Raw genomic sequence first — 21108 nt, 5'->3', positions numbered from 1 at the left:
GTCTTTTAGTTCCCAATTACGGGACGATTACGTATTTAACGGGACGGTTGGCAACCCTATTCAAAACCGAACTTGCCATTCTCCGTTAACTTGAATGCAGCCCAGGGAATTTTTGGTAATCTGATACAGGGGGCGTGCCGTGACCCCGCGGTGGGTGATGTGGACCTCTCCGCCAGGAAAGTAAACACATCATTCCGTCAAGATGGCCCCGCTCTCCGTGTTCCGAGTGGCACTTCTGGTGTCGTTTTCAGTGTTTCTGACCGTTGTGTTGGGTTTTGGACTGCCTGCTCTGCTGAACGCAGCGATGAGGATGTTGGGATTACCGGAGACGAGTATTACCGAGTGCATAGTTGTGGTGTATTTACTTTTTGTGTTGTATGTTGCGACGCCTCGAATTCCTAGAGGATTGGTGGAGGTAATGTTACGCTACAGTTTTTTTTTCCAACGCTAAAATGAACTCATGTTCTATATATAGGCTACAGTATATTATCCTAAAACACATTTTACAAGGATACACATATCACAGCATCATTTTAATGTCACGTAGTTCCCACAGGTGAAAATTAATGAATGGCTCGTAACTTAGAGGAAAGATATACAGTAACACTGGAATAATCAGTGTTGGCTATAGAAATAGTTGTAAATAGTCAAATGGAGCTGTTTTGTACATTAATAACCTAACTGACGTCCTGTTAACGTGTGCACACGTCGTGTTATATATATATATATATATATATAAAAACACTTTTACATTTTTGATAAATATTTCCTTGTGCAACATTTTAATTTTATTACAGTATATACTATATATATTGCTGTATCTAAGCTTTTCTCTTGTCCTTTTCTATATCTTTATAACTTTATATATTTCTTGGGGGAAACCTACAAAAGCCTTTACTACATGCTGCCCATGATGCCCTCTCTGCAGGTGAAGGGGAAAGCTGTGTTTATTACAGGTTGTGACAGTGGATTTGGTCATGCACTTGCCAGACATCTGCACAAGCTTGGCTTCACGGTCTTCGCTGGATGTCTTCTTAAGGTACGGATAAAATATACAGCGACTACTCATTTATCACAACAGACCTACAAACCAAACCCTCACGAAAGTGAGCATGCCCGGCCCCTACTGAAACTGTTCAACTCCACGGCCTGTAATTGCACTGTTATCCAAACTGACCTCTCATTTTGAGTTCAAATATGTGACTGTAACATGTCCTGTTAAATACAGTACATTTCAGTAGGGATCGCCTTTAACAAATCAGTGACTCTCCACCAGCATCCTTATTTCTGTAGCTGACCTTGACCTCTGATCTCCCTGAAGTGGGGCAAGCAAAAAGAGAATTCTCTTGGGTTGAAAAACGTATTAAATTGCTATCCTTCGTTTGCATTTTTTAATGCATTTTTCAAAGCTTTGGAATTAAATTGGGTGCATTTTATCTTAATGTCATGAGCTGGTGTAACTGAGGAGACATGTCGTCCTTGCAGGATAAGGGTGGAGAGGGTGCAAAGGAACTGGAGGAATTTCATTCAGATCGCATGAAGGTAGTCCAGCTGGATGTCTGCAGTGAAGAGCAGGTGAACCAGGCGGTGGAATATATTAAAGACAATCTGGAGGACTCAGAAAGAGGTACTGTAAATAACTGTACTGCACTATCACCTGTATTCACTAACTTAGATTAACGAAGATCAGTGCGTGTGTGTTCATTCACAGACTTTTTTTTCCCTCTATGACAATCTGTCGCTGGTCATGACCCAGGTCTGTGGGCTGTGGTGAACAACGCTGGTGTGTCAACGTTTGGAGAAGTGGAGTTTACTTCCATGGACACCTACAAGCAGGTGTCAGAGGTCAACCTGTGGGGCACTATCAGGGTCACCAAAGCTGTTCTGCCGTTAATCCGCAGGGCCAAAGGTCAGCAGCTGGAAAATAATACTGTATTTTACACGTTACCTTGTTGTGAGCAGTTTCATGTACTATCGGTAGAAAGAAAATAGTTCCTACATGAAACTGCTCGGAACAAATATGTGGATTATCTTGAGTAACCGGGTCATGATTTCTTGAAAGAGACATTGCTGTTGAGTTTTTCAAATGTAATTTTTGGTGCTTTGACCAAGCTGAGTGCCATATATTCCCATTATATAAAAAAAATGCAGACATCTCATCTCTACGGCTGATATCTCCAAAACTCTGCAACTCGTACCAAAACAATCTAGTATGGATAAATAGCACTATAGGCAAGAGGAAAAATAATGTATTTTTGATTTTGGGGTGAACAGTCCCTTTAATAATACTACTATTTGTATAGCACTGTTCTTAACATAGTTACAAAGTGCTAAAACAAGAAACACAAGAGACAGTAATACAAATATACAATGAAAAGTAAAACAGGACAAAATGGTAAATAAAAAGAGATACAATAATATAATTATGAATTCATGCTAGTCATCCAAAAGCTAACTTTAAAAGGTGTGTTTTTGACAAAAGTAGCAGTGCAGACTGTGAATGGTTGTTCATTCCACAGCTTAGGTGCAGTAACAATTTAATAGATAATGTTTTAAAGTGGAGCAAAAAGCAAATAGAAAACCTGATTGCACTCTGTTCAGAAAATGCAGAACAGCAGTGTGGTGCACCGCTTTTAATTAGTTGGCAATAAGCGACTCCTCAAGAGTATGATGTAGTTAAATGATTTGCTTATCTAAGTGCAGCTCCAGGCCATGTTCTTGTTAAGAATGTCTTTAAAGGCAGTTGAACTTTGGACCTGGAGGCTTAACAGGCTTTGAGTTTGAAGCTGCACTTAATTTAATGCAGCAGCACCAGTAACAAAATAATGTCGAATGAACTTGTCATTGTATCATACTATTCATTCTAATTAAGCATTTGTTTTACAGAGAAATATCCTCAGATTTGTGGTTGCAGGAGCCTGACTACATTTCTGTTGCCTATATCTCTGCAGGCCGTGTTGTGAACCTGGCCAGCATGTATGGGAGGATGGGAAATGTCTTGCGGTCGCCTTACTGTGTATCTAAATACGGTGTGGAAGCTTTTTCTGATTGCCTCCGCTATGAGATGAAGGCCTGGGGAGTAAAAGTGTCCATAATCGAACCGGGGAACTTCATCGTGGCCACTGGCATCCTGACCCGCGACATTGTGGCCAGCACGGCCAATAAGCTGTGGAATGAGGCACCCTCGCATGTGAAGGAGGATTATAAGAAAGCCCACTTTGAGCAGCACATGGCTCTGATGCGTTCTTACTGCAACAGCGGGCAGAAGGATGTGGCCCCTGTTCTGGATGACATCACTGATGCCATCACGTCCAAGCGTCCTTACACAAGATACAACCCGATGGAGCCACACTGGTGGATCAGAGTGCAGCTGATGACGCATCTGCCTGGCGCCATATCTGACTTCCTCTACTTCTGAAAGAGGAGCTGTTCCTGTACTAGCTCCCGCCGCTTCAGCCCTCAGATATATTTTTCAACTATATAGCGCTCTGCAGATATACAGACTTACCCTGAAGAGGGGTCTCTGCTTTGTATCCTCAGCACTTGAAATCATTCACTGATCAAGCCTTAAAACTTAATGGTTTTTTTAAACTGTAAGTTAATTATTGCACTTAGCTCTTTCTATGTCTGACAAGAACCATAACTTTATCTATACAGATATATTCCGTGATAAGTAGCAACTACTTTGTGTTGGATATCAGCAGGTCTATGACATACTCGTAACTTTAAATACTGCATCGTTATTGCTTGCTGTGTTATATATATTTTTTTTTAAAGGAAAAAAAAAAAAGATTGTGTTTGTCCCCTTATATCTCCCCCCCGATGCTTGTAATGTTTTGCCTTATGGGAATCCTCTGGAGCCCCACTGGCACAAGGACCAAAGCTTGGTAGAGCTCAAGAGAAGGCTCCTGCTGCTGTGTTGTGGCTGACGCCGGAACAAACCAAGGTCAGCTACTGTAAGGCCCTGGTGAGATCTGGCTCGACTCACCCCTAAGTTATGTAACAACAACACAAGCCCACTTTGTCTCACATGCACCATGAGACCCTGTGTGCTAATTCAACAGTGAGGTCGTTTGATGTGATTAATGGGCATGCTTGAACAAAAAGCCCCCCCCCCACCCACCACCTTGGTGGAAAAGTTTTTTGTATATGAAATGATGTGAATGAATAGAGCATTTTATTTAGAAAATATTACAATCACAGTATCATTTTTCAAGAACAATCTGAAATAAAGTGACCAAAAGGTGATGTGTTTTGTTGGTCTCATAGGCCTGGATGGTGGCAGTAAATGTAATGATACAAATGGCCACCAGGTGGCATACATGCATCATACAAAACTACAACTGCTGTGCCCATGCATGAATCACCTGTGTAGAATCATCTATGTATCTGATAATGTTAATGTCCCAATTCAAGCTGCATTATAATCACATTATAGCAAAGCTGAGGCAGAGAAGAAAAAAAATCTACCCAGTTTTCATATAGTTAGGACATGTAAACAAAACACTTTGTCAAGTGCTGTATTTCGTAATTTTGTAAAGTACAGCTGTAAGAGAAAATGAAAGTGGAAGTACCAACATTTAACAATTAATTGTGTGATGGATAAAAACAGACATTATCATTTTTATGTCGTTTATTATGTCTTTTGAACAATCTAATAAACTCTTCTAAATTATTACACCTGAAGACCATCTCCCCTCCATAAAAACAGTATTAAGAGCATGACATTAAGTTTCACAGCACTGCCTTTATCATTCCACAGCATGGATCTGTTTTCTTCACTCGCATACAGAAAAAAAAAAAAAAAGCTTTGTGAGACAAAGAACACCATAGAAATGTAAGCAGCACAAAAGCACCAAAGTTTAACACGGGTCATTTGTTCTGAATATTATCAAGAAATTTAAGATTCAAGATTATCTCAGGCTTGTTTAGCAGTTGAGAAGCAGAGTTCCAGCTGCACTGTAGTTCTTGATCGTGAAAAATAGTTTGATAAACAATCTCTTGATAATATCTGTCACAACTGACTTCCGTGTCTATTTAAGCAGATTTAAAATTATTTCTGTACAGCTACAAGGCTCTGCTCATGCGGCCTCCGTTGGTGTAAAATGAAAAAGATCCCAGTTCATAACAATATCTATGTAGGGAGATACTGTAGTTTTGTATTTGAATATCAAGTAAAACATTTAAGTATTGAGGATTTTTTTTTTTTTTTTTTTTTTTTTTTTTTTACATATTTAAGTGGCTAAACTGCAAAAGTGAATGTCTTACATGAAATACATACAGACATAAAAAACTTTTTCCTTGGAAACCATGACAGTTTCTTCACAACCAACAATATGTGATACCGTTACTTGAGGTGCTCATACATGAGATTCAGGTCATGATTACATCACACCTGGGGTTATGTTTCTGAATAAACATCAGCACATATTTTATACTGTACACGTAGGCATTCACTGTTCAATTAAGAAGTTGATGAAATCAGCAAAGGTAAGGTCACTTGAAACTACACACAATATCACCTAATGGGCATTTTATGCATGACAAAAAAAATGTTAAGACAACGACATTTTCAGCCTGTCAACAAAGTGAGCGCTAAACGAGGAAATACCCTTCTCTATGAGGATGTTTTCAGACACCCATTGCTCACTAATCAGACTCAACTGACGCACATGCAAAGCTTTAACCAAATAGCACGCAGAGGTGAGAAGAGAAGTGGGAAGAACAAGATAAATGAAGAAAAAAAAAAAAAGGGCTTAACCTTTGGTTGACAGAAAGCTGTGAAGGCACATTAAAATCTCCTAAATCCTTCAAACTGGGGCATGTTGCGTTGGCGTTTATCACTAATGCTGCGTAATGTAGCAGATGCTGTAGCACTGGAAGTCAGGGAGGAAATTGGGTTGCTGCTAGCTGTTGATTACCACTGTAGGCGAACACTATCTCAAATAAAGTGTCAGAAAAATGGTACCAGTACATCAGCCAGGGATTGGGTGTAATAAATGACATACAACAGGATTCCTGTAACTCAAATACAGTCTGGTGACTGATAATGCAGAAACCAAAAAGGGGATAACTGAAAATGAAGGGAATACAGGCACACACGTCCTACACAACTTGAAATAATGGTTACAGGTTAAACTGAAATAAATGTTGGGACCCAAAATAAACATTTATCATACTTATAAAAAATCCTGTGATTGACATTTTGAACTATGTAGTCATAAACCTGTTAGATACCTTTCGAGTCCCGACAGAAGCTTTTAAATCCTGGAATGTTTTTGTACTGTTTAATAAGATGTCATCTCACTTAAATTAAGATCTCGATCGGTACAGTAGGTGTGTAATTAGAACTTGCCATTTCAACCCATCATAAATCAAACTGAAAGCATTTCACTGTTTATAATTCATCTTTTACAGCTCCAAAACAGAGAAAACACTCAGTCGTCACAAAGCTCTTGTATGAATAGCTCTGTCAATCACCTGGGGAATGGAGGGGAAAAAGGTTCACACCCATGTTTTGTGCTCTTTGTGGCATGACTGATTTTTTCATGCTTGGATTGACTTGATCTTAAAAGCCCTCTCAAAATACTGCCATCCAAAATCCTTTCTTCTCTGCTATGATACATCAGCGTTGGCCTCCGTTCCATTTCCCCACCCGTATATGACTGGGAGTGGTAATCCAGATACTCTATTCAGTGGAACAGATTCTCCAAGTCTCCCTAGATCCTACTTTAGTTTTTTAGGGTCCATTTTCCATTCCTCCTCTATGAAATCCCTCTTCCTCTCACTCTCACTCACTCTCTTTCTCTACGCTCGGCCCCAACTGGCCACAGCTGGAGAACTCATCATCGCAAGCATCGTGATCATCATCATCATCTCCCTGAGCCCACTGCTGGAGCGGCTCCCTACCGATGCTGCTGCAGCTTTAATTGCAAGCGCTGGCGCTAGCTGCCCTACGCTACTTGGTCCATTTTCACTCTTTCACTAGAGACCTATACTGTAAATATAAACCATGTGTTCTGCTGAAAACATTTAGGTGCACTGTATTCTAACTTGACACTGACCATACATTTGGAAAAACAAGCTTCCCCAAACTTCTTAGACATATGTAAATAAATGCTCAGTCATCAAAAGAAAACATCAAACATTTAAACCAGTCTGCTTTTCTTTTACCAGCACTTAGCCATAAGGAATTGTTTTCTGAAAATCCTTGAAGAGGGCGTCTCCTAGCTTGATGTATATGCGCTACAACCACACAACGCGACCCCTGGGTGACCCTGTACTCCTCCATTCCCTCCAGTGATCACTAATCCAGGAGCAGTGACATCATCCTCCGGACTGCCTAGACTGGTCCTCCATTTCCCCTCCCAGCTCCACAGAACTGGTGAGCGTTTGGAAGCCACACTGCTGTCAGCGTATACCTGCACACCCCCAATCCCACCCCGCTTCACTGTCCTCCTTCCTTCTACCTCCACAGAAATGTCCCCTTTGGCAACACAGGGAGGACGCATCAGCTGTCAGTCACATCCTGTGGATATTTTTTTTGGGGGGGGGGGTCGGTCTGCACTGAGGAAGTTTCCAGACTATGAGGGAGAATACTTTTTGACTCCTCACATGACCTCTAGACACACGGGTAAATTCTCCATCACTCATGCGGACTGTCAATCTCTCTTTTGGGAGATACAGTGAAGGTGTGAGGACACTTCCGTCTGCATGCATGCAAAGTCATGGGATTTTGAGCCCCCCGCTGTCTGTGATGCCTCGGCTTTGTAACATTCACATGATACGGATACAGCAATGTTTGAGACAAGCAGTTCCGTTGTACAAAAAGAAAGTTGAACAACTAGTTTGACCTTGCACAAGAAGAGGAATCCTCAAAAATCCTCTAAAAAAACAGATGCGTGCGAGTGTGATATTCCAATCTCTACAACCATATCCTAATAATTGTATCAATAAATATATTTTGGTCACTTATTTTTATTCACGATTAGCAGTTAGCTGAAATTGTGGATTAGTAAGTCCACAACCATAAAGAACTAATTAAGACAGACAACACAAAAATGAATTGTAATGTAGAGCTCTATAGGCTAGACTCTAGAATCTGAAAAATGCCTCATACGGGTGGTTGTTGTGTATTGGATATAGTTAAAAATCATCACATTTTTAAAAGAAACTGTTAAAAGATTATATATTATCAACAAAAAATGAAACTAAATGCAACTCTAATAGATATCAAGGTGGAAATACATGGCATTGCCTATGACCTAACACATCTGGATAATTTAAAATAGGCGACCAAGAGGTCTGTAGTCAACTCTCAGGAGTCCATAGTCTTTTTGTCTTCCCCTTCCATTCCTCCGTATCTCTCCCATGCTTTTACCTCCTCTTGGAATGCTCACAAATCGGGCATTTAAGTCCTGATGATGTGTTAAGTCCTCAGGCTGGGAGTTTAAATGTTAGTGTGTGTTCTGGTGTAAGTATCTGTGTGTGTATCATTTTGAGAGATATATATATATATAGATATATATATATATAGTATATATATAGATATATATATATATAGATATAGATATATATATATAGATATATATATATATATAGATATATATATATAGATATATATATAGATATATATATATATAGATATATATATATATATATATATAGATATATATATATATATATATATATATATATATATATATATATATATATATATATATATAGATATATATATATAGATATATATATATATAAAAATGCAGTTAACAATGTATAGGTGTGTATGTGTGTCTGTGTGTAAGTGCATGTGTGTAACAGAGAGGGATCAGGAGGCAGCCAGGGCCTTGATCAGGTACAGTTTGTCTCCCTGCTCACTGGTGAAGATGGGGGCCTTTTTGTAGTGTTCAACAAGCTCTTCCATAGAGTTGAACTTGCGCTGTCCAATGCAGTAAAGGTTTTCCTTCAGCTGCACTTTGAAATGCTTGTTCTTGCTCTGCGCCTTCAGGGAGATGGAGAAGTCATTTGGCTGTGAAAAGAAAAGGAAATACAAGGTTTTATTATCAGTGTTCAGGCAGGAAATTAAGACTTCTACCTCCTGAGTAAAGGTGCCTTTAGATTGTGCGACGACAACAACAATCGTGTAAGTTTATGTCACACTATAAGAGATGGGTCAATGCAAATCTTGGTTACAATCTGACATGATTGTGCAATGAATGCGAGATGAATGCCACTCTTATGTTTTGAATGCAGCAAAACGATAAACAAGCCTTTGCCGTAGTGCTGGTACTTCACCTCAAAAGAGGAGGAACAGAACTTTATTCAAAACTGGCGCTCTCAAAATATCACACTGGCCAGTGTTTCAGCATCATTTCATGTAGTATTCTGATGGTTGATCTGGTTGATTTGTAGACTTGGCTCGTAGCAGCAGTCACATTGTGAAAATTTTACCATATTTCTCTGACAATTGTCAACTTTAATCTCAGACGTCCCAAATCGCACAGTGTAAAGAGGTCTTAATGCTGTGAGCCGTGTATAACAGGTGTAGGCTACTGACCGATGACTCGCTGTCTCGGATGAGGAAGTCTCCTTCTATGCCTCTCTGGTTGAGGGCCACCTCCGCCTGATGACGCGTCACCTTTCCGTAGTACCACTCCTTCCCTGCGAAGCGCCCGCTGCCTGAGGGCGAGATGTAGTCACAGTCAGGTGTGGGCGGCCCAGCTGGCCCCGCTGCGGGTTTATGGGAGGTGGAGTCCAGCACAGTGACGTAGTTTTTAGGCACCAAGCCCAGTTGTCCGTCTGCTTTACGACACTTCCACCACTCAGGGTCGTTCTCGGGCTTCTCCACGACTTCCATCACCTCGCCCTTCTCAAAGTTTAGCTCCTCATCGTTGCCCGAGCTGAAAGGGTAGAGCGCCTGAACCGTGTGCAGCACTCTGTTCCCGTTCGTGGTGCTGTTCACCACGGCTGCCAGCTTCTCCGTTAGCGATCCGGCCGGGTCTCCAAACCCACCCATGCCCCCTCCCCCCGCCGTCCCATCCACGTCCTCCGTCACGTAGTTGGACGGAAACCAGCCAGACCGTCCATTATAGCTGCCGCGCCACCAGCCGTCACTGCACTTCTCCATCACCACCACCCGCGTGCCTTTCACCAGAGACAGCTCGTCCTCACGCTCTGCTGTGTAGCTGAACTTGACCAGGGCGGGCAGGTTAAGGTCGTACAGCCGCTCGCCGTTATCTGCATACATGTCTGTGTCTGCATTGGAGGCTGTGTCTCTCATCCCCCCCTTTCTGCTCTTCACCTTCCCAATTCCTAGAGAAAATAATCAAGGAAAGGTGTAAGAGTTTACAGAGAAAACATCATCTACACTAAAATTAAGTCCTGTGAATTAGGTCAGAAACTTCATTACAAGGCATCCTGAATTAGCAGACACGCAGGCCTTTAGGTTATTTTGCATTAATTAAAACTTAAAAGTCACCCTTTTACTAAAATACAAGTCCCTGGAATTCCAATTTTCACACCCTTTCACTGATGTGGAACAAGTCTCAACAGAAAAACAAAAACCACACACACACCATTAAAAAACACAAAATTTAAGGGAAGAGAAAAAAATCCCACACAAATACCAGGCAGCGATAATAAGCATTAGGGGTTGTGCTGAAATACAGGGAGGGTGGGTAAGTAGGGCTAAAAATCATTCCTTTTCTGCATTACAGTGCCCTAACCCCCCACCCTCCAAATCCAAATACATTCTTGGGGATTAGGCCTAGGTGCTGAGGAAACAAAAAAGCAATGTTGGTGTGGTCGGAAAAAAAAAATCTGAGTGGGATGAAAACTTGTTTTGGCATGGGCCTATAAATCCTGTGGTAACTAAAAAAATGTACACTAGTTTATTAAAGTACAGCTACCTCAGCTACCTAACATTGAGATTAATTACAAAGTACACTTGCCTTGACCTCTGTAGGCAAAATGGCTCAGTCACATTTCATTGTTGCTAATCACATTGCTCTAATCACCTCGGCTGCCCTGACACCTGCGGCCTTGCTTGCACAGCAGCTGGATACCAAACTCCATGCCATTTCTGCCAACACTCTTTCTGGCTCTCCTTCCTTCCCCTCTGTCCACATAAATTCTCCACTCCCCCATCTCTCCCAACCCCCAATGCTCCAAGCACCCCCACTGAGCTGACCATTTGACTTCAACATAGAGTGGGGATGATTAAAATGGCATACTTATCAAGACTTTATCAACTGTAGTCTACCAGCGAACTAGCTTTACCTGTCTGTTTGCAGGCTAAATGTCAGCCAGTCAAACAGGAAATGACCGCAGGGTGAATTTCATCAAACATGTAGTCAACCTCTTGGCATAGTGTAAGACCTGCACTCAGTGGCACCATCTCTAAACACCCCAGAGGCTAACAGAAGGGGGATTACCAGGCCCTTTAGCCCTTTCCTGGGTTATGGAGCCCGGAGGCCGAGCTTTGGCAGGCCTGTGGTCATCGTCTTACTGGACAAGAATTTGCACTTGGCAGCCTGGCATCCTAACAGTTGTATGAAACACATGGGTAGCTAGCAGTGGACGCAGTGGTGAGATCACACCTTCTTCCAACTTTCCAAGAGACCAGAAAGCAGCTCAAATACTCACAGCTTGTTCTCTCTATACATTACTACAGTCCACCTTTTTTGCTCGTTCTTGCAAAGCTAACATGACATTACTGTAATTATCACAGATCTATGGCCTAACTGATGATGCAGGCAAACCAGACTAAAGCTGAGACAGACTTTGATGCCGGACACAGTGCGCAGACCAAAGTAGTGACTATTTCTGATTACGTTTGCAAGGCTATTGCTTGCATAATCCAAAGTCAGCTAGGTGAAATTATGAAATTATACAGTAAGGCAGGGTGTAGTCTCCTGGACTGTGCTGGGGAGGATGTTGTGTGTGTGTGTTTGTTTTCTGAGCGAGGAACGTGACTAATTTGTCATATACTGAATCTGTTTCACCGCAGATAAATTGTTACTGAGACCTGCCTGTGACTCAAGGAGAGCAGACAAATTTCATGGTAGTGCTGAGAGTCCAACGTCAAATTGTTTCCAGGTAGACCCTGTTATTAGTCACACCACTGTACGTAACTACAGACTCCAGACAGGGTGTTAAGAGATGATGTCTGTATGTGGAGGTTAGGTCTAGTTATGCCTCTGTGCAGTCTTAATAACTTAAAGGGAGTGCTGCAAAAAGACATGATCAAAACATGAAATAGCCAAATCAGAGAAGGCCACAAAGTTGAAGTTCCTTGTGCCCTCATGAAAGCGCACAAAACAAACGACTCACTCCTCTTCAATGTTTAAAATGATATAAAAATGTACAGCTAAAATATCACGTGTTGAGGAAGACATCTTCGTGCAGGTGCAAGCCCCAGGATGTATTTTGTGCACAGTTGGAAATGACCTAGTTAGCTCCAAACAAAAAGGTTAGGGGTCAACCCTGCATAAATAAAGTATCTTTTAGCTCCAGCTGAGAACGGAGACAACTGAGAGCTTAATATTTTATCTCTCTGGCCAGGTAACAGCCCTTATCAGTGTCCCTGTCAGAGATTTTATTTGCCACTTCCTGCTACAGTCACATGAAACACTTTGCATTAAAAAAAGCACAGAGCGCAGGTCAACTGCATTTGACTAGATGCTCAATCTAAGCCAAAGTAATAAAGGGCAGTTGGGATTTTCCTGCAGAGCTATAGGTAGATGATACTGGGAGAAAATAAGGGATTGCTAATGAGGGCATCTGCTTCTCTAAGGGCCCATCTGTCATGCTGTTGTAGGTTAATTGCTCAGAGATCACTTGTGTGGCAGCAAAGAACAACTGTGAGTTTGTGCTTCCTTTTACAATTAGAGGCTCTTATCTTACCAGGCTCTCACACCAAACACTCCGCATGGTGCTGCTTAGAGCAAGGCCACTGTCTTCAATGATGGACACAGCTGCATTCTGTTCACTGATGGTGATGGATTTTGGTGGGTATTGAGAGTTCAATGAAGCTGAACTCAGGGGACAATCTTTGGACCTTAATATGCCTAAATATGCCTCTACAAGGCACGTCCAGTGGCATTCTGGTATTGACAAGAGGCTGAATGTACATTTGACAAGAAGACAGGAGGAGTTATCTGGTGTATGGGGTGAAAAATACACGGCCTAATAAGCGTAAAATGCCTATATATATATATATATATATATATATATATATATATATATATATATATATATATATATATATATATATATATATATATATATATATATATATATATATATATATATATATATATATAAAACAGTAGGGAGAAATACATTCGCATCACTTATAGAAAGAACTAGCTGAATTTAGTGCAATATTTATAATGTAATGATAGTGCACATATGGTATCCTTCATTTGGATGTACGTGCTCTAGACTACTTGTTGTCTTATTAAAAAAAAACCTTCTGCATATGTTATAAACGTACACAGTTACAATGACTGGGCAGTCTGAGGTCAGGCACTTCAGACAGGACTCAAAGTTGTTGTGACGGACACATCACTGGTTATTAGGACTGAAGCTGGGAAACTTTAATTACGGGGACAGTCCACCTTACCAGCAGGCAGGCCACAGTACTGTCCAGACCTGCCACCTCTACCACAATACAACCATGTGAGCACGGGCAAAATTGAATTAAAAACTAAATAGGGAGTCAATAACTAATAAAATGTGACAATTTTGTTCTCAAATACTGTATCACGAAAATGGTAAAGGATCCTGCACACAAACAAAATAGTTCAAATAACTAACTCCACAATGACTGGCATAAACATATACAGTAATACAGTACAGTAAGAGACAATAGAAGGTGAAAACTGAAAAATACACATAATTTTGCCCCCACCCCCGACAGCTCTCCCTAGCTGAGGGAAGCACAGTCCTCCTCTCAGTGCCCATACTTGATCTCTCCACCTGATGTTAACCCTGAATACTGCCAACTGCATGAACTTTGCATTTGTATGTATATGCAGATGTGGTACCTGAAACCCACAAACCATGCCGCTACTCTTACTGCTACCTGAGAAAGACCTTCTAGACAGATGAGATATTAAAAAGGCACTGTGCACTGGAAACTTTTCTGTTTCAACGTCAGATGCTTTTTCCTGTGCATTTCCTGAGAGAAGGATGCGGAGGAAGGAAATCATGTAGCGTCAGATGGCAGTAAATCACCGTAAACAATGACAAAAGACCTTAACCCGCATGTGTTAAACCCCTCAGAAAACTTCACTTTTTGTTTACAGATGAGGTGCACCAGCAGGAGGAGAAGAAAGTGCCGGGGAGTGAGTTTGGCTACCAGTGACAGACAGGAACTAGTTTTGTTTTTTGACTCTGGCCTCCCTACGCTGGCTGGCTGTCCATTGTCTGCCTAGGGCCCTTTCGACCCCTCGGCTTCCCTCCATTCCAGGGCTCTTCCTCTGTGGACAACAACACCCCGCGTCAGGCTGTCTGACAGTGTCTGAACATCCCCATACTTGAACAGAACATGATCACTAGGACAAGTTAAGCAGCAGTGAAATGGCTTGTTTGCTCACAAAAATAAATCTTAATATTTTAGAGCCAAATGTGTGTTTTGAAGTATAACACAGGCCCTATCATATCTTAAATTGTAATTTTAGTCAGGTGGCCTAATTATTATTATTATTATTATTATTATTATTATATACAGTCATGCCATCACCAGTGAGACCATAGACTCTCAGAAAGCGCTCTGTTTGTCCATGGCAATTCAACAACATTCAAATGTAATGCAGCGCAGCAACCCTCAGCCATATGGTCTGGTATGCGACTTCCACATTAAATTACATGACACCACGTGCAGTCAAAGAGTGAGTCAAACAAACTAAAGGAAACGCACACAAGAGTGAGTTGGCGTATTCTTCAATTGGGATGGTTGGGGCTGCCTTTTAAGATGACAGCTTCAAATCAAGCTGCTAATATGGCTGACTGATGGCTGCACAGGAAACGTGCAAAGCTCTTTCAACTTCAGCTGTCTGAGACATCAAAAGCAGGCAGCCATCAGTCTCTGTGATGGAGCAGAGGGAGGGATAGAGGCACGGTGCTCCATTTGGTTTTTACAGCGCAGCATTACGGTCAGGGGCTTCGCCATGTAGAACCTTTCCTGACAGTAAAACAAACAGGTGGTTGTATTCATTCCAGCAATTATTAACTTGTTGTTACTCAAGCCACGCTATTGATATTTGTGTAATTTTCAAATGTTTTTTCACTTGACCTATTTTTTCTTAACCTCTACTCTGGTGAGTACATTTAATCTTGGGTTCTCCTCACTTCAGTACCAATACCTCAGTTCAAAAGTAAAAGATTTCCTTAACTTCATCCTTTTGTTACACCATTAAAGTCACAGATGTTATGACACTGATTGTTCTACTGTTTGGAATAATGAAAAATAACTTCAAAAATAACATTCATTTGTGGGCAGCAGGGGCAACTTCAAGGAAGCTAAACTGAGACATAATCATTAGCCTTTGTGGCCCCTTCAAAAATTTGTCAAAATGGCTAAATTAGATTTGGCTCCAATGACAAAAGGATACTTTATTTAAGACATAAATGTTTTTCTAAAAAAACAATTTCTTCCCATTTAACTATAGAAGCCAAATGTTTTTAAATGTTGTCTAAAGACAAGCCACACATGGCAAAACTTATTAAAATAAGAATCTAACATAAAAAATAAGTCAGCAAGATTACAAAACTGACCAGACCGGCAATGACAGCTTTCAGTACCTGACCATTTTTGATACTCAGTGCTATATTTCATTCAGTAATAAAAAAGTATTGAGGTTCAACAGCCAGCTCTACTCATGACATGGACTTTGAAAAAAAAAATGATGATTTAGGATACATATTGCCAGACCCAACACAAACTAATTCAGTCACAACAGGAGGTTATTACTCTCAGGGAACCACCCACACCAAACTATTAAAATCAGGAAATGAGACCATTAGAGCTGAAACAATGAGTTACAAAAATGATTCTGCAACTTTTCGATTATCGATTTATTGTTTTTAAAGCAAAAATTGGCAAAAATTCTCTGGTTCCATCTTGTCAAATGGGAATATGTTCTGGTTTTCTTATAAATTTATGATAGTAAACTGAATAGGCTATATTAGGGTTTTGGCTGTTGCTTGGACAAAACAAGACATTTCAAGACATGACCATGGGCTCTGGGAACTTGTGATCGATATTCTTTTGCTATTTGCTGACATTCTGTTAACCAGAGCTAGAACTAAAGATTATTTTCATTATTGATTAATCTATCCATTATTTTCTTGATTAATCATTTTGTCTATAAAATGGCTGTTAGGATTTCCCACAGCCCAAGGTGACGTCTTCAAATGTCTTATGTCCAACCAACAGTCCAAAGCCCAAAGACATTAAGTTTATTATTATGTATGACAAAGAAAAACACACAAACCAGCAAAGGTTTTGCATTTTTGCTTAATTTTTATTTTTTTTTAATCAGCTCATTGATTAATTGACTGAATGTTGCAACTCTACTATTAACCAAACAATGAATCAAGTCATTGAGAAAATAATCTGTACATCAATTGGTAATAAAAATAATCATTAGTTGCAGCCCTACAGACCATTAGGTTCAATAGACACAGGGAGCTGTGCTGTGGACGTTTCCACTGTTCTCTACCAACATGTTTACAGTGCTGGCTAGTCTTCAACAAGCCCAGACCACTGCTCACTTCCTCTTAAGCAATTCTTAATGGCAGAGGAGACAGGAAAACAAAGATGAGTGGACAGCCTTACAAGAGGAAAAACATCTCAGGCCTGAAGTGACATTGACGACTCTCCCCGCCAATCTCTTAATTATGATTATGTCTTTTGCTTTTCTGGTTGGGGAATAGGAAACAGTGGTTTGGAGAAAAGAAGCGGGAGGGACAGAGACTGCCAGAAAGTCCAACAGACAGACCCTGTACAATGATTCAACTTCCTTCTAACTTCTCACTTCCTCTCTGGCCAGCACTCCTCCAAAGCTCAGGGAGAAATGTGGCTCAAATTTGAGTTTCCGCTCGCTGGGGAGGCTGAGAAACAGGAAAACAGAGGGAGGGGAAAGAAAGAGAAAGAGAGAGAGAGAGAGAGAGAGAGAGAGAGAGAGAGAGAGAGAGAGAGAGAGAGAGGAGACTAACAGCTTTCAGTTTACACAAGCAAAAGGTTTGTTAGCTCATCCCTATGTTCTTCTCAGCCCTTTACACTCTCTGGATTCTTTAGACTATAAGCAGGCAAGTCAGCAGACAGACACACACACACACACACACACACACACACACAAGTAGGGAAGATAGCCAGAGACAGGAGATACCACTCAACAGTTACAAGGTGAGATTACAGCATGGGTGTGCGCCAAGGCCTTTTGAAAAACCGTGTCAGTGCGGCTGTAAAGTATCCACGGCCTCACAGAGCTGCCGAGGTAATGACATTCCTCTGATAACCAAGCGAGGTGCAGGAGATGGGAGCCCGGGTCCCATCAATCAGCAGAGACCCCTTCCTCCTCTCAGCACAATGACTACAGTGTTCTACATGAGCACCCCGTGTCCCTTCAACTGTAGCTCATGACTGGTGGAGGGGCGGGGGGACCCTCCCAGAATGAGCAAGCTTGCCCTGAGTGTAGTGTAAAAGACAACAGAATTTGGCTAAGTCTTAAGATATTCCTAAACAGGGTGGAGATGGGGTCTTCAAGCATAATAATGTAATCCACTGATTGCAGCCCACTCACTAGGACAAATGCTCGAAAAAAATTAAGTAGAATTACGGTGTGTTTATATGTGTGTATGTTTAAAAAGGAAGAGACAGAGAAGGATTGCTGGGGCAATTACAGGCTTCAGCTCAGCAGAAGGCTTTTCAAAAGCATATCCACCCAGTCTTTGCAGCCGCTCACACAGACACAGCCTCTAAAAAGCTGTTAAAACACCCTCTCTCACTCTTGCCGCCAGCACAACATGTTAGCACAAAAATCAGTTTCTGCCCGCTCTAATTATGACACATTCATTTGGCTAACCTAAAGCTGAAACTGACTTGCAACCAAAGTGAAAAATCAGAAAAGAAAAAAAAAAAAAAAACATGACACAGAGGAAAAAAAAGAACCACTCAATCTTCCAACAAAAGCTCTCTACACCACTTGTAAAACAACAAACAAGTCAGAACAACTTTAAAAATGAGCTACAGAAGACGAGGAAAGTTGAAAACTCACGGAAGAAATGTTTGAATAGGTTAGCCATGTCCATTTTGGGCTCGCTGTCTCTCCCTCTCTCTGTCCCGGCCCCTGCTCTCTTCCCACTGCAGCTGTAGAGTTATTCCATGTGAACACCCAAGCAAGCTGAGCGGATAGCAGAGCAGGGCGGCCCACTCCAGGACCATGTGGTCAGGCTTAGCCAATGAGAGCGCGGAATAGAGAGGCCTCCAGTTCAGCTCTGGAAGGCAGAGTACAGAGGCCTCATGGAAAGGGGAAGAAGGAGGGAGGGAGAAAAGGAGTTTGAAGCTCAGACACAGAGAAAGAAAAAGAGATGAAAGAAGAGAGATATAGGGAAAGTGAAGAAGCTATTCCATCAACATTTATCAGCCGAGTGGTAGGAGGAGGAACGTAATAGGGAAGCAATCTAAAAAATTACACTCAAGTAGGGATCTGTGGGGACGCTGCAACGGCTGAGTGAGTCAGTGTCAGTGTCACATGACTGCAGTTGTTTGTAGAGACACACTCCTAACTTTACAACAAAACCAGGAAACATGAGTCCTCAAACACAGACTCACACACCAACACACAGCCATCTGCGAACAGATCATATCCTCGCACATTCTTTCAAACGATGACACCACTCCACACCCAGCAACAGGCTTGTTTGGGGGAAAGAGAAAATAGATAGATTTCTTTCTCCCAAAAATATCTGAAAGTGTGGTCATCAAGCTGCTTCTCTTATTGTTCTCCCACACATGTACAAGAAAAGCACAACCACCCATAATCTGCCAGTTAAAATGTCTTAAATCTACTTATTCATCATAAAAAAAGGACAAATGAAGGTGAAGTATTTACAAGCGTTCTCTGATTGTATTAGTGTTTAACGAGGCTCAGTTTTGCCTTACACCATGTTTTACATTAGCCCACGTTTTATTGGGTTTATGTGTGAGTGAGGCCTGAGCCTGTGTGCATGTGTCATTCATGCAGCTGTTCACCTAAGGTTATTTGATCAATGGATGTAGTGACAGGTGAGAAGTTGTTGGGAGGTTCATGGCTCTGGTGCAGGACAACACACACCCACATACAACACATAAATAGACGAATAAACCTACCAAAACAGACGGGACTGACTAAAAATGCAGCAGTTAAACAATGTATATGCTTGAGTCAAGCAATAACAAATTGGAAAGTATATATATATATATGAAGAGGCCTCTTCCTGTTTTTATATAATTTTTCATCAGAGCGTTTCAGCACACAGCGCTGCCTGATGTCACCAGTCTCATCTCACCACAACACACAAAAAAACAAACACTGTGTAGCTAACAGGAAGACACAGTTCACATGTCCAACAAACAGTGCAGTGTGTGATACAGTTATAACTTGATGACATACTTCTGGTTAGCAGTACCCAAAAAACCCCCATTCTTTCGGCCCTCTGTGCAGGAAAAGCCACTTTTGGGCCCAGGGCTTCCTCGACAGAGGTCACCCTACGCAACAATGCGTCTTCATCACCGCATCAAAGATGAGCAAAGGAGATTTTGTGTCTCACAAGTGTGGTTTGATTTGAGATCTGGGTCAAACAAATATATCAACAAACATGGTTATCCCATCTTGTTCTTATTTGAGACAATGATGCCCTGCAGAGCAGAACGAGCATGAACAACACATCAAAAAGTGAAATCGTAGGCAACAAATTAATCTGGCTGTGTTCCAGACTGAATGCCAGTGGTCAGAGTGTATATCCCAAATTATCATGAATGTCTTTCATCAAGAAGAATTAAGCTAAGACAAATGGTAACCTTGGCTTACATACACAGTTACATTTGGCTTGTTCCTGGCAGTACAAGGCCCTTGGTGAATGGCAGTGCCCAGAAATATTACCGTTGTGTTGACAGAGCAGAAAACACCTGTGCCGTATCAATTCCGTTTGTGATAAAAATGGCAGGAAGATACCCTTTGATGTGATTGCTCAAACAGCAAGTGGAGATATTTAGATTTAGATTAAACAGACTGGCTAGTTTTATCTAAAAAAATCTAACTTTGTATCTGTATTTAACCTCCAAAAACATCTGAAATCAAAGAAATATATTACTGTCTTACCTGTGCAATTGCTTCAAGGTAAAATAGAAGAACACCACCTTACATTACACACTACACTACAGAATCTCCAAGCAGATACTAAAGCTTCAGTCTAAATGCACTGTAAGAAGAAAGCAGCTCTCAGCATTCAAACTAATCAGACGACAGACCGAGACCATTTTCCTGTGGAGGCTGTTATATAGTATCACATACCACTATGTGGTCAAAAACAAAATGAGATTCAGTTAAACTGAGTTAAAGGATGTTCTCTGTTTAGGCTGAGTAACAATAAACAGCTGCATATGAAACACAATGCAAGTCAGTCTCAATCTAAAAGATGTTACAAGTGACTTAAGATATATAAATGTTTAGCGTGCAAATACCTATACACAGTGCTGCCAACTTGGCAACTTAGATTTAGCGACTTTTCAGACCCTCTTATTGACTTTTTTTCTAAAAAGCAACTAGCGACAAATTTAGCGACTTATTCAGACCATCAGGGAAAAGGCGAGAAATATATTTAAATATATTATATTGTAATTCATTCCCATGCGTGCTGCGGCTCTTCTGCCAACAGTGTCTCTCTTCCTCTCCTCTCGCGCTGTGCGCAGGCAGTCTTGGATGTTATAGCTTGTAAATAGGTAAATAGTTCGATTGTGCTTCTCTCTCACTCTGGATTAAGATGTTACTACATGTTGTAAATATGTAAATAGTTTGTTTGATCTTGTAAATATTTAAATTGTTTTTGATTTTCTCTATC

General features: G+C 41.0%; 2 protein-coding genes across 4 annotated transcripts in view; one reads left to right on the top strand and one right to left on the bottom strand.

Moving 5' to 3' along the window:
- The first annotated feature begins 43 nt into the window (after positions 1–43).
- Positions 44–4678, top strand: bdh1 (3-hydroxybutyrate dehydrogenase, type 1). The gene is made up of 5 exons (XM_044176622.1): positions 44–415; positions 929–1039; positions 1486–1627; positions 1757–1909; positions 2952–4678. The coding sequence occupies exons 1-5, from the start codon at positions 203–205 to the stop codon at positions 3416–3418; spliced, it is 1086 nt and encodes a 361-aa protein (XP_044032557.1). The 5' UTR covers positions 44–202; the 3' UTR covers positions 3419–4678.
- nck1b (NCK adaptor protein 1b) overlaps positions 4619–21108 on the bottom strand; it is a 29386-nt gene continuing 12896 nt past the window's right edge. The window contains exons 1-3 of one of the 3 annotated variants that reach the window (XM_044176621.1): positions 18285–18439; positions 9557–10311; positions 4619–9028 (exon numbers count right to left, since the gene is read on the bottom strand). In XM_044176621.1, coding sequence (XP_044032556.1) covers positions 8828–9028; positions 9557–10311; positions 18285–18318 — 990 coding nt within the window. In that variant the 5' untranslated portion in view covers positions 18319–18439 and the 3' untranslated portion in view covers positions 4619–8827. Of the gene's footprint in view, positions 9029–9556; positions 10312–18284; positions 18440–21108 lie in introns of those variants that run through there. The other 2 variants (XM_044176619.1, XM_044176620.1) reach the window with 2 other exon arrangements.

This window comes from Siniperca chuatsi, linkage group LG19 (assembly GCF_020085105.1).
Source record: "Siniperca chuatsi isolate FFG_IHB_CAS linkage group LG19, ASM2008510v1, whole genome shotgun sequence".
In the NCBI taxonomy this organism is placed as follows: domain Eukaryota; kingdom Metazoa; phylum Chordata; class Actinopteri; order Centrarchiformes; family Sinipercidae; genus Siniperca; species Siniperca chuatsi.
Note: the sequence above shows the minus strand (reverse complement) of the source record. Positions and strands in the feature narration are given on the sequence as shown.